Genomic DNA, 13909 nt, shown 5'->3' on the forward strand with positions numbered 1-13909 from the left:
CATTTTAAAAGACTGTGTGTGTGTGTGTGTGTGTGTGTGTGTGTGTGTGTGTCTGTCTGTCTGTCTCTGCCTCTCATTCATGAAGGCTAGAGGTGTTATATGTCCCCCGGATTGAGTCACAGCCTGACATACACGTGCCGGGAACTGAACTTGGGTCCTCTGGAAATGGTCTTGACTGTTGAGCCATCTCTCCAGCCCTGAGTTTTCTTTGTATAATAGGAGAAGGTGAGGTTAGGGAAATTATATTTCCAAGACCTTAGCATTTTCTTTGTTTGTTGCAGTAGAGTCAACAGCCCTTCTCCCTCAAAATGTACTTAATCAAAAATTTTAAAGTAACTGGGAAATTGGTGTATGAAAAGTGAGAAAACGTTTAAAGAGCTCGTCGAACACCTACCTGAAAAACACACCTTCCATCTGGCATTTCATTCTGCAGTCAGGGCCACCGAGAGCATCTAAACAGGTAGTGCCTACTCTGTGTTTACTGAGAAGAAAGAATCCCAGGTAAGGGGTCTGGCCGAAAGGGGAGGGAGGGGAAGAATGCATGTAGTGCATGTAGTGGTTTAGGATTGACCAGAGGGGCCACAGGTAAAACAGTTTAAAGCAAGTAAGTACTAAATGCTGTGGCCTAAATTGGTCCATTGACTGACAAACACAAATGCACATGGAGTCATACACAGGACAGGCACACAGGGCAGGCACACTGGGCAGGCACACAGGACAGGCACACTGGGCAGGCACACAGGGCAGGCACACAGGGCAGGCACACTGGGCAGGCACACTGGGCAGACACACTGGGCAGGCACACAGGGCAGGCACACAGGGCAGGCACACTGGGCAGGCACACAGGGCAGGCACACAGGGCAGGCACACAGGGCAGGCACACTGGGCAGGCACACAGGGCAGGCACACAGGGCAGGCACACTGGGCAGGCACACTGGGCAGGCACACAGGGCAGGCACACTGGGCAGGCACACAGGGCAGGCACACTGGGCAGGCACACTGGGCAGGCACACAGGGCAGGCACACTGGGCAGGCACACAGGGCAGGCACACAGGGCAGGCACACAGGGCAGGCACACTGGGCAGACACACAGGGCAGACACACAGGGCAGACACACTGGGCAGGCACACAGGGCAGGCACACTGGGCAGGCACACTGGGCAGGCACACTGGGCAGGCACACAGGGCAGGCACACTGGGCAGGCACACTGGGCAGGCACACTGGGCAGGCACACAGGGCAGGCACACAGGGCAGACACACAGGGCAGGCACACTGGGCAGGCACACAGGGCAGGCACACTGGGCAGGCACACAGGGCAGGCACACTGGGCAGGCACACTGGGCAGGCACACAGGGCAGGCACACAGGGCAGGCATGCCAGTGCTTCAAGCGTAGGCTATGGGAACAGAGGGCTGTGGAGCAATCCTAGCTCCCAGTGAGGTAAGATTCAGGAAAGTGCATGCAGTGCGCTGTTAACAGAAGCTCCTTTTTCTGAAGGGGAAGAAGACATGTGATGGAGCACTGCGGTAACGGATGAGAACATGGTTTAACAGACGAGCACATGATTGTACGTTAACTGAAAATTTTCTATTTCTCCACTTCTTTCTTTTCACTTTTAATTATGTGCCTGTCTTTCTCTCTCTCTCTCTCTCTCTCTCTCTCTCTCTCCCTCCCTCCCTCCCTCCCTCTCTCTCTCTCTCTCTCTCTCTCTCTCTCTCTCTCTCTCTGTGTGTGTGTGTGTGTGTGTGTGTGTGTGTGTGTGTGTGTGTGCAGGGCAGGAGATCCGCCTGGGTTAAAAGGAGTTGTATAGGTGCCGGGCAAGCAGACTGACTTGTATACGGCTTACCTCTCGCTGTTTAGAATACAGGAGGGTCCTTCACCCTTTAGATTAATTCACGGATGGAAGGCAAGAACAAGCTGGTAAGCAAAGGTATCCTTTTGTTTTCCTTTTGAGTTGTGCCAGCCCAGGCCTTTATGATTTGTGATAATTTGCCTTGTTTCCCTAACAGATTCTTTATCTGTGGACTATACTTTCCATGGCCCAACCGCTGTGCAACCATACATAGACTGGGATCCTGACAGGAAGAGCAACTCAAAAGTTCTACCCGGCCAAATTGCAATGCGCTTGAATTACAGGAACTCAGGATATGGCCCCCTCATGCTTTCAATCCTAGTTACCAGGATGTTGGCTGCCTCTGTTGGAGAACAGCCACCTTCAGGGACAGGGAGGGGTAAGGGACTGGGAAGATTCCATCAAGATGGCAGCCAAGACCCTGGGGAAACTGCTCCTGGGCAGTTGGGGAGGAGACCCTGTAGTGATAGCCTGGGCAGACACAGACAAAGGGGCAGAGTAAGTTTGGATACTGTTGGAGAAATACAAGCCGAGAGGGCAGCTGGCCTAAGGAAAGTGAAAACAGACAGGCAGTGGTTGGAGGGGAAAAGGAAGAAGCTTTCAGGGAGAAGAGTTTAGTATAGTCGCTGGAGGGGAGGCTACAGTCACCTGGAATACTGCTGGTCAAACCATGGCTGCCACATTGGCTAGTAGGCACCAAGAGGCTGTGCAGTATTGGGGTTAAATGTGCCAGCCCAGAGTTCTGCTCTGTCAGGCTTCATTTTCTTCCTATGTAATGGCAGAAGTGATGACACCCATATTTATGGTCAGAAATGAATATTAATACATGCAAAGCACTTATAGTGCTTCCTGGCTCACAATGAATGCCAAAATGTTAGGTCTGCTAATAATAATAGTAATAATAATAATAGTAATAATAGTAGTAGTAATGGGAGTAGTAGTAGTAATACTCAGCTATCTCGAGAATTATGGTAAAAAGCTCAAGGTCAAATCTCTCCCTACACAGTAATAGAAGGTGAGACAGCAAGGTGATGAACTGACCAGAGCATCCTGGATTTCATCTTCCACCTTTATTCTGTCTTCCTATTACTCCCCAGAAGACTTTACTTAAAAAATGAGTCAAAATTTCTGACCAGTAAAATCTTACATATCTACCATGTTAGATTTTTTCAAGATCCTAAAAAGACATTTTTTAAGATCAATAAATTAAATGCTAGAGAAATGGCTGATGATTCTTCATGCTCACCAAATATACTGTATACAGTGTAAAATTATCTTGATAAATTTCAACTTGCAGTTTTAGTTGCAAGATGCTAAACTTTCATCGGCATAACTTTTAAGAACAAAATTATTGAAGCCAGAGCCACTTACTTACAACTCTGAAAGAGGAGGGGGACTTAGGATAGCTAATTTCTTTTTTCCCTTTAAGAAACGGGATGAGTCTGTGGGTGGCCAACAGCTTGGGAGGGTTGTGGGGGTGTTGTCTCTCCCCTCCCCCAAGGCATTGTTCAGCCAGACTGTCTTCCTCACCCTATTTGTCTAGAGAACTAGGACTTCACTCTTCCCTGGACATCAGGGAAACCTGTGGTGCTTCCCAGAGGGGGCTAGTCCAGGCCAGTCAGTTCAGGGTATCGCTTGGCGTTTGGGTTGGTTCAGCCATGTGAGGCCCTTATTTTCACATTCCTAAACTGGGCCATGGAATTGACGACAGGAAGGACAGTTGAAGTGGGATGTCAGACAGATCTGGAATTCACTTCTTGAAGTCCAGAAATTCCTTCTTCCTTCTGGTGGTTTTTTTTTTTTTTTTTTTTTTTTTTTTTTTTTTTTTTTTTTTTTTTGTAGCCTGCTGCTTAAAAACCAACCAACCAACCAACCATTCAAAAAAACACCCAACAATCAGAACAAAGCAGAAACCCAACCAACCAGGTGTGTGACTGATGCTAAGTAGATGGTTTTGAAGTTTGTTTTGAAGGGCACAGGTTATGGACAAACCTGAAAAATGAAAATGTTAAAAACCCAGGTGTCATAGATTGTATTCAATACCGTAATCTTTTGTGGAGATTTGTCTGTGGAGGTGAAGAAGATAAGTCTCCATTTGTGCTTTACTAAGATGTCTAATGCCACTGAGTAAGACCAACAAATATCCTGGCCTGTGAGGAGTATGGGGCGAGGTTCGTCGGTGTAGGCAGTGAACCTACTCTTCAGACACTCTGCACACAATTTTTCTTTCTAGGTGTTTGTGTATGACCTTGGACTAACGAAGTTATCCTTGCACGTTTATGGTTGCTAATACCTAAAATAGGGTTGAGTTGTAGGATTTGTTTCACAGAGCTAATGTGAGAACAAACAGCCTTAGTGTCTTGCCTGATAGGACAGTAAGCTCTCAATAAATTACCTTGTTATCAGAGCACTTTAAAGTTACAAGAACATTTTACTCAAAGACCCTTTCAGCTGGGGTAAGGTGGGAGCAGAAGACGTCGATTGCAGCGGGATCAGCGGCTTCCAGAGGTAAGAAAACAGCAGAAGGAGGGGAGGGGAGTCCTGAGTTCGCTCTGTGTGTGCGTGTACGGGTGGGTGTGTGCATGTACAGGAATGTGAGTGTATGTGTGTGCGCTCATGTGCGTTTCCGTGCGCGCAAGGGAGTGCGGGACCTGGAACCTTGTAGGAAGCCCTTCTTACACCTGTGCCCCAGGGAACCCTTAGATTCCTTTTCCTGAAAAGCAAGGGTAATATTTAAAGAATAATTGGCAAGAGTCGAAGCATTAACCTGCTTCTGGGCCAGGCTAGGCGCACACGGCAAATGCCCATATAGCCCTTCGGTTCCAGGCTTGTTTCTTTGGGGCTGGGTGCAGCAGCACCCCGCCTTCCTCCCCAGAGACGCCGGCGAGGGGCGCACACTAGCCAGACCGCACCGCACCGCACCGCACCACGGCGCACGCGCACACGCTCGCCTAGCGCCCGGGAAGTGGCCGGGGGTGGGGGAGAGGGAGGAGGCCTGGAAAGTTCCACTGGTTTCTAGAGCCCAAGGTTGGTCGGCGCGGAGGCGGCGCGCAGCGGGTGCGTACGGAGATAGGATACGGCCTCCCACGGGCTGCTCAAGACCGTGTCCACGAGCCGCGTGCTCCGGGGAACGGGCACGGCCCAGGAGGGAAGGCGGGTGCCGACCGAGGCGCGAGTGCAGGCGCCCTCCGGGCGAGGGGGGCGGGACCGAGGGGCGGGGCTCTCGGTGGGCGGGGCGAGCCGTCTGCGCAGCTGCCGGAGCCTTTAAACCGGGCCTCGCGGGGTCGCACGGTGCTTTCGCCGCCAGGGAGCCTACCGGCTGCATCTCCTCTCGTCTTCCACTGCACCCGGCGTTTCCCGACCTAGCGACCCCGGACTCGGTGCCGCCATCCCGGGCGATGCCCCGCTACGAGTTGGCTTTGATTCTGAAAGCCATGCGGCGGGTAAGTGACCTTCCCTCAGACCGAGTTCCCGCGCGGGCGCGCCCCGCCGCCTCTAGGCCCTCCCAGCCCCGCGTGCCCTGCCTGCGGGACACCGGGACCCCTCGCGCGGCCCGCGGGAGGTCGCGGGAGCAAAGGGGGCGCGCGTGGGTCGGGCGCTCGGCGCGGCCGCGTGCGCGCGGGAGGCGGGTGGGGGTGTGCCCGCGCGTGTGCGCGGTCGCGGGAGGGGGTGTGCCAAATACGCAGCGGGCCAGGGGGCGGGGCGGGCCTCGGACCCCGGCTCTCCGGAGTCCGATGGAAGGACTGCGGGAGGACACACGCGCGAGAACCCAGGCCGGCCCCGCTCTGCGCCCACGGGTCGAGAAGCTGCTCGTCGTCCCGATCGCCTGCCCTCAGCGTCCGCGATCAGTACAGCCTTCCACCAAAGCCCGCCAGTGCCGGCTGTGTACCCCACGCACTTGTCACCGCTGTCACGCTAAAAAAAAAAATCTTTTGACCTTTCTTTTTCTGACTCCAGCGAAAATCCTGCTCCGGGTACCCTTAGCCCAGTTTTATTCATCCAAGTTGTGGCCTTGCTTGTGCTTTCCGAAGACGTGTCTTCCCCCAGCTTTTGATTGATCTTGAGGTAGGGACTTTCAGGTTTGGAGGGATGATAAACCACCAGCAGCCGGGTCACGGACTGGGGTCAGCGGTGGAGGCAGCTATCTTCGTCCTCTGTTCTGAGTCAGGCACTTCTCAATCGTCGCTGAAATCCCCATTCTTCTGAGAGAATTCGGTAACGTAGTAGCAGGTACAATTTAAAACAAAAGCAATCGTTGTGCCATTTCTGAACTTTGGAAGCAGCTTTCTTTTAGCCCTGGGCATGTAGGCTTTGGGTCAATTTCAAGTAGTAGCTTCATTTTGAAATAAACTTAAGCCTGGGGTCATGGGCTAGGTAGGCTCTGTTGAACAAATGCAGCAGGAGGAGATTGTTAGGTTTGCCTTGTACAGGGTTAGCTTGGAAAGGACTCCAGAGCCACCTGATGGTCCAGAGGGTGGTCAGCATGCCTTTGTGCCCCCAAGCTTATGGACTCTCTGCCTGGGGAGAATGTTGAGTTGTCTCACCTCTTGGTAAAGTACTTTATTTACCTTCTCTCCTCTTTGGGTTTATACAGCCTTAAAAGGAACAACAATGGTCAGGGTTGCAAGAGTATTAAAGAGGGACCGTTTCTGATTAAGTGGAAATTGCTTAAGCCTTCCTGTATACTTTTTAGGTGATGTTAGAAACTGGAAAAAAAAATGTGTACCACCAAGATTCCCCTTTGACCTTGTGTTAGGCAAGGTGTGAGGTAGCAGCGATCCTTTTTACTCCCGTGAATGGGAAACTCCTACCTAGCATGGCTGCCAGTATATTGGTAAATGTATTTTACCATTATATGGATATGTGTTCACTCTGATTCAAAAGTCGAGTATAACCTACTCAAAGCCTTTGCCTGAGGGTACGGTCAGAGCACCCTTGGGGAATAGGGAAGAAGAGCACTCGTTCACACTGTGGAAGTTGTACTGAGGAGATCCTTGACCCAAAGAGACCTCATTTTTTCAGTTCTGACGTTGAAAAGGTTGTTTGCTTTCAGCTTTAGAAAATTGAATTCTAACAGAATGTATACTTGTGTGTGTAAAGGAATATGCACCTTTTTAATATAAAATGCCCCAGTGGCTTGCACATCTACAGCAGGCGTTTGGGAAGCCACAGTTCCGACCTGGGGAAGTTAGCTTCTGTAGCAGGAAGGCTTTCTAAACCCTGAGTTCTACGATGCATGTTGGATACCTGATAGTGCACCCTTTCATGTGACCGTATTCCTTCTCTCCAAGCATATTGTGTTCCAGAACTGAGAGTAAGCAAGCTTTGTGGCAGAAAAGGGAGTTGAGAGAATGTTGTCTGCTAGGGACTGACTCCCAGTGTTGTACTCTGGCTTTTCCTGTGCCTACCAAACAGTCTGTCTGTCTTCCTATCGTGACTCTTGCTTTATTTTACTGTCCTTGACCTCAGGCTTGACTTACTGCAACCGAGCTTTTAGAGTTTAAAGATAGATGTTGACATGCCATAGTGCCTTTGTAGCAGATTGTCTGTGATAGTTCTCGGGCTGAGACCTCATGATAGAAGTCCAAAAATTCTAGGGCTGTCTCCTCATTCTGTAGTTGGAGTTGACTCTCACGAGCCCTTGTTTTTGATATATTTCTAGGTTTGTGTGTTTACAGGTGTAGGCCACAGTCCTCAAGATTTGGTGCCCTTAGATTTTAATGCTATTACAAAGTTGTAATTTTGTATTCTCTAGCATAAGAAACAAGATAAAAACACGGGTAACTTCTCGAATACTGTAGAGCGACACAGCAGACTGAGGTTGGGCTTTGAGGGTGCTGACAAGCCATTGGAAAGGTAGCTGCTTAGGACACACAGCCTTGGATGTCTTCATAGAAGAGCTACCGACAGTGGCTTTGGAAGCGCTCCTACCCGGGCTTCTAATAGCTTCAGGAGAGAAAACAGGAAGGACAGACAGCTGCAGAGGGAACACCAAGCTACAGATCCCAGCAGCCTCTTCTCGAAAGGACTGATTGCCTGTGGGATGGTGAGTGTGGTCAGCTCCCTACCTCCACTTGGGAGGCACTTGGATGGAGATTGATTCAAGACTGGGTGAGACTGAGAGTACTTGATGAGTTGCTTCTCTGGAGTCTGGGAAGAGCTATTGGGCTTTTTGCAGTTTTTACTTTCAGATAGGTGAAAGGTAGTGGTGGATATGAATTGATAAAGCCATACCCAGCCCTAAAGGACTTCATAAGTTTTTTGTTTTTGTTTTTTAATACTTGAAATAGGTGTAGAAGAAGACATTTTAGAAGAAGAATCTGTGTAGTAGGTAAATATTCTTTGGTTACATAGTTCAGAGCACTTTGTTAGGTCTTACTCTTTTGGTCAGGTGATCGGTCATTGTTAGGATGGATTTGTGACAGCCACGAGGAAATACTTTTCTTGAAATCATGTCATTATTACTCAGGAATTGTTGTGTGTGAATGGTTTAAATAATAACTAGTTTAGTTACTAGACGGCTGAGTGTACAGTAAGATAGCATTTATATGTCCTTTTGTATATAGGAATTTTTTTTTTTTTTTTTTTTTGGTTCTTTTTTTTGGAGCTGGGGCCCGAACCCAGGGCCTTGTGCTTCCTAGGTAAGCGCTCTACCACTGAGCTAAATCCCCAGCCCCGGGATTTTTTTTAAAACTAGGAATCGCAGTGGTGGTGGTACATGTCTGGGGAGTGGAGCCGGGGGGATCAGGAGTACAGTGTCACCCTTGCCTGTAGAGTGATTTGATGCCTGCCTGGAATACACAAGAACCTGCTTTCCTAAGAGCCATAGAGATGTTCAGGAGGGAGTACAGGGCATCGTCACCGCATTAGAACGTGGAGCTTTGCTCGGTACTCTCCATTTTTAGTTTTAGTAAAAAGTTGATTATAATTTATAGTAGCTCACTAAAATAGTTTGCAGGATAAGAGTTTTGTGGAGTACTTTGGAGTTAGTTACAAAAGACTGTTGATAATTGTAACGTGCAGAAGGCAGTGATTTTTCCAAAACTTAGCAGCTGAAGAGTTTCGTATTGTTTCTTTCACCCTGGCCTTTTTCATAATACAACCTGGCTAATGTTTTGTGATGCTCTAAAATTGTGTCCAATTTAGGATATTCTGGAAGAAATACTAGAAATGTTAGCCTTTTAGAACTCCCAGATGGGGCTGGCTTGACAACATTTGGTCAGTAGACATGGTGAGATTTCTGTTGTTAGTTGGTGCAGAAGGTCAAGTGGAAGTGTCCAGCTATCACGTGTCATTCATATCAATCATTTTCTTGCTCTTAGCTTTAATGGTCATTCTTAGTGCTGTGCTTGAAGCTACACACTTAAAAGAGCTTTGTAGACAATTTTGTACTTTAATTTGGCATTAACGTTCTCTTGGGTTACAGCTCACTGCAGCAGCAGGTGATAGAAGGAGTCTTGTGCCTGCCCCTGAGCTGCAGCTAAGTAACAAGGAGTGGCGTAGGGGTAAGGAGTCCTTCCTGTCAGATACGCTTGTAGATCTACACCGCTGTCAGTGCACTCTACCCCAGTGGCACTCATGCACGCATTACTAATGTCTACTGTAGAGTTAGAGCCCAGGTCGTATTTATAAGGAGGTTTCTACCTGATCTTTTCAGTGTAAAATACCCCAAAGCACCGAGAGCTATTTCGTAAAGTCATACTTTCCATGAGTGCTGTTGCTTGTCATGTTTAGTAGGTGAACTTTGGGACACAGAAGTCTGGCTGAGTATGCAAGTGCAAAGAGGAGTAGAGAGAGGAGGATGTGTCTGGTTATTCATATGTGTGTAAAAATCAGTGGCAGTTGATTTAATGGTAGGGATTTCTAGTTGACTTAGTCACTGGCTTTGTACTAGAATTTATAATATTCTCATGAGTTTATATATTCAAAAGAAAGGGGTATCGTCTTTTTAAAAAAATATGCATTTTATTATTTAGACTCACCAGCAGAGGGCACCAGATCCCATTATAGATGATTGTGAGCCACTATGTGGTTGCTGGGAATTGAACTCAGGACCTCTAGAAGAGCAGTCAGTGCTCTTAACCATCTCTCCAGCCCAGGGATCTCTCCTTTTAGTGTTCCATTTAAGAAGGCCATTTTGTTAAACCATCAGATTTGTTGCAAAACATGTAATTATCTTTGTTTAGGGAAGTCAAATTTAAGGAATTAAATAAATACCTCATAGACTATTAGTTTGTATAAAAGGAAAACGGCTGGGCAATCAATTGGTCCCTCTTACTCTTCCATTGCTCAAAAGTAGAGTGCACACTGGCTCACCTGCCGCTTAGCTTTTCTCCACCATGGTCTAAGAAACAGTTTCACATTTAATAGTTGAGGAAAAGAAGTGACATTTTATGGCTCTGTGGAGATGAGAAAAGTGAGGTTGTATTGAAGTATGAGGCTGTCCGTTTATCATGTAGTTCTTTACGGGATAGACACTTTCCAGGCTTGACATTTCTCTTAGCTTTTGATGGTGCTGTTTTCTGACTTTCCTATTGTGATCCTTCCCTCTTTTGCAGTGTTTCACATTTGACATGTGGTTTGTGAATCAAGCCCCAAACTGGCTTTTCCCTCTGCTTGTTGTAGGCTCTCAGACATCACCTTGGCATTGCCAGCTGAGTGTAGAGTGTGGTTCCCAGAGTCATGTTAGTGCTGTGGAACGTCTGTTTTCGTTACCTCAGACTGAAACCGTGTGTTCCTGAGGTCTCAGTCATGTGCTTTCTGCCTTAGGTGAGCAATCTTAGATTCTTGCTTCAGTGGTTTCTTCTGCTGCTGAGAGGAGCTCTTCACTGAGGATAGTTAGCACTCATAATTTATTGGAGTACAAAGTTAGTTATTCTTGGAATTTTTTTTTTTAGATTTATTTATTTATTATTTTATGTATGTGAGTACACTGTCCTCAGACACACCAGAAGAGGGCACCAGATCTCATTACAGATGGTTGTGAGCCACCATGTGGTTGCTGGGATTTGAACTCAGGACCTCTGGAAGAGCAGTCAGTGCTCTTAACCACTGAGCCATCTCTCCAGCCCCCTATTCTTGGAATATTTTAATAAATCTGAGATGAAGTTTAAGAAGGAAATAGGATTGTGTAGCTTTGATAGTTCATACTAGTTGATAGTGTGGACACTTGCTGAATTAGGGTATACTCTTTTCACAGAAGAGTGTGAAATATGGCATCATGGTGGTGGCTGATATAATTCCAAACTATTCTGACATCATTACTTAATTTCCTGTGTTCTTCACTCAGCATACTGAATAACAAAATTGTGGATCTCTGTGTCTACCATTCCCTTTCATTTTCTTCATGCATGTACTACATGGTTCTTCTGTCTGGAATCTCTCCCCTTTATACCACTTCCATGAAAACCTTCAAGTTCGTTTAAGTTTACTTGCTACCTTAAACAGGTATCAAGGCCTGGCACTTAATAATGTAGACGTGGGTATTCCCAGTGTGTGCTCTGCATTGTATCATCCCCATGGGTTACTTTCTACTTTGTCCTAACAGCTAATTGATTAGTGTGTCTTACCTGCTGTGATAGGTTGTAGTTCTTTTGGGTCGGTTGTGTTTCAGTTTCGTGTTTTCCTGTGTTCTGTGTAATAGGTGTTCACTAGCTGCCTTTGAGGACTGCTACTCTCTCTGTAGAGTAGTTTTTGATAGCATATAGCATGGTGACCCTCTATAACAAGCAATAACAAGTCAGTGAGCTTTCCTGGGACTGTGTTGTTTACTGCCCAAAAGTCTTTTTATAGTACTTTGCATATCATATAAATGGCCTAAAATAAAGGCAAACTTTATTCAGAAAACCAAGTTGGAGTCTTTAGAATGAGTTGGTCCAAGGCGAGTGGTTAAAATGGTGCCTATAGGATGAGAAGTGCTCAAGTTTTCTGAGCTCAGGAGAAGGAAGAACAGTGGGCTTGGACTCCGTGCCGTGTGGATTGCCTTACAGAAGCTTTCCCCTGTCAGGAAACTGCTGGAGTTGCAGCTGCTGCATTTGTAGATGCTGCACAGTTTGAACAAAGAGACTGTCATCATCTCCATTCTCCAAGGCTTGGTCTCATGTTAAGGTTGACCAATAAATATACAGTTCATGTATTAAAACGTTTAAGGTATGTAGGGATGGTTTGTGTCAGACATGGTGACTGGGTGAAGAGACCGGCTTCAGTATGTGCTTTGATTCTGTTGCTAAATGAGCAAACGAACATGCAATTCCAAATAAAGAGATTAGTTGCTATGGTAGGATCAGTAAGAGCTGGCAGCGGGAGACCTGGAAGGTTCTTTAGAGGCTGTTAGAACCTGTTTAGAGGCTGCTTGCACGTCCTAGGATTTTTAAGCATTTTAGACCCCTAGTTTCTCATTTCTGAATGAAGATGATCCTTACTGAAGGCCTTTGAAGGAGAAATGGATGCACAGTGTGCCTCCAGAATAGCTTCCGAACGCTATTTCCCATCGATCCTTTACTGATGCCTCACAAGGTAAACTTAATCTGCTTACTGTATCAGCAGCATCCAGTACTGAAACACAGTTGTTGCTCACCGTGAATTAGTGTGGTCAGTGCTGGTCACTCCAGTGACCGCTGCACTTGTGACCTGGGCTCACCACCCTTTCTCACTCTTGCTTCTTTGTAGAAATCAGGTTTTATAGGAAATCCAGTCTTCAGAGTGTTGGCACTATAGGTCAAATGAGGTATGTCTAGATCAGGTAGCGCTCTCACTTTGTAACTTCTGAGTTAGTTAATTGGGTTTAAGTGGCTTCCAAATCTCTTTGGACTGTCATATAGACAAAGTCCACCTTGTTTATTTGTCATTGGTTTATAATGGACTAATTACTTACTCAGTAAACATGAAATATGTTCAATTCTTAAAAAATAACTAAAAAAACCCAAACCAAAAAACCCTAGCATTTGTAGTTTCAGATTGTTGGATTATGTGAGGCCGCTTAGGCTAAAGTGCACGGAGAGGCTTCAGCGGTGCATCTGACTAGTGTGCCTTGACAGTGGGAGCTGTGAGGAACAGAATCTACATACACTGACACTTTAATTGTTGGATTATTTTAAGCATGCTTAGCTTTACTTTTGTTTTTCCTTTGTCTTTTTCCCTCCCTGTCCAGGTAGAATTTCCACTGTGCTAACCAGACTGACTGGCTTAGTACTCAGTACATAACCCAGGCTGGTCTCTAATTCATGCCATTCCTCCTGCCTCAGCCTCCTGAGGACTCTTACAGGGGTAAGCCACCATGCCCTGCTCATTAGGGCTGCTTGATCTGCACCCATTTTATTGATTTCTGAGGGGTTAGAAATAGTGCTTCCACACAGTGATGCTTTGTCTGGAACATGACATTTATGGCCAGGTGGAAGATGGTAATCGTTAACCCATGATCCTCAGAATAGAGCGTTAGGGAAAACAGTGCACTTTCTTAGTGAAAACTGGAGACTGAGTTTCTATTTGTGACTAGGCTCTGTGCTTCTGTAGAGGAGAGACCATGACCTCAACTAATCTTTTCTTTGTCTTTCTCCCTTCTTTACTCCTACTCCAGATACCTGACATCACATTGCACATTTGAACCCTCAGCTCCAGGCCCTTGTGAGCATACCTTTCGGAAAGGCTGTCTCAATTGACTTGTTTGGTTCTCCTTTGCCTTACTAATTTCTCCTGTGATGTACAGTGTCCTTGTTAAGAGAACCTTTACTCAGTTTTTGAATACCCAAGAGATTGGTACTTAGGTAAGAACTTAGAAAATTGGAAGTGAAAGCATAAAAGTAACCAAGGATCTCCCGGGATCTCCCGGTATCTCCCGGAGTCCTGAGGCTTCAGATCCTGGTACTTAGCTGCCTTTCCCCATAATCAACAGGAGTCTGTTTTGACTTTGCTTTTATTTTACTTTTGGAAAATGTTCTCCTTGACATCTATTCTGGCCATTAAATTCTTCCATTTTATCAGGTGCAGCAGCGGGAGCCAGATTGCTATGTCTGTAGCCAGAGAGTAGTGCTGTGGATGCTCAGTGGCTGGGATGAGGTTC

The 13909-nt window shown here is 46.7% G+C and overlaps 1 protein-coding gene across 1 annotated transcript in view; it reads left to right on the forward strand.

Annotated features, from left to right (window-relative positions):
• Nucleotides 1-2257: 2257 nt before the first annotated feature.
• Mrps6 (mitochondrial ribosomal protein S6) overlaps nt 2258-13909 on the forward strand; it is a 55754-nt gene continuing 44102 nt past the window's right edge. Inside the window, exons 1-2 of the mRNA XM_063270891.1 lie at nt 2258-2349; nt 4604-5294. Of these exons, the coding sequence (XP_063126961.1) occupies nt 2258-2349; nt 4604-5294 (783 nt within the window). The remainder of the gene's footprint in view (nt 2350-4603; nt 5295-13909) is intronic.

Source organism: Rattus norvegicus, chromosome 11 (genome assembly GCF_036323735.1).
Source record: "Rattus norvegicus strain BN/NHsdMcwi chromosome 11, GRCr8, whole genome shotgun sequence".
Classification (NCBI taxonomy): Eukaryota; Metazoa; Chordata; class Mammalia; order Rodentia; family Muridae; genus Rattus; species Rattus norvegicus.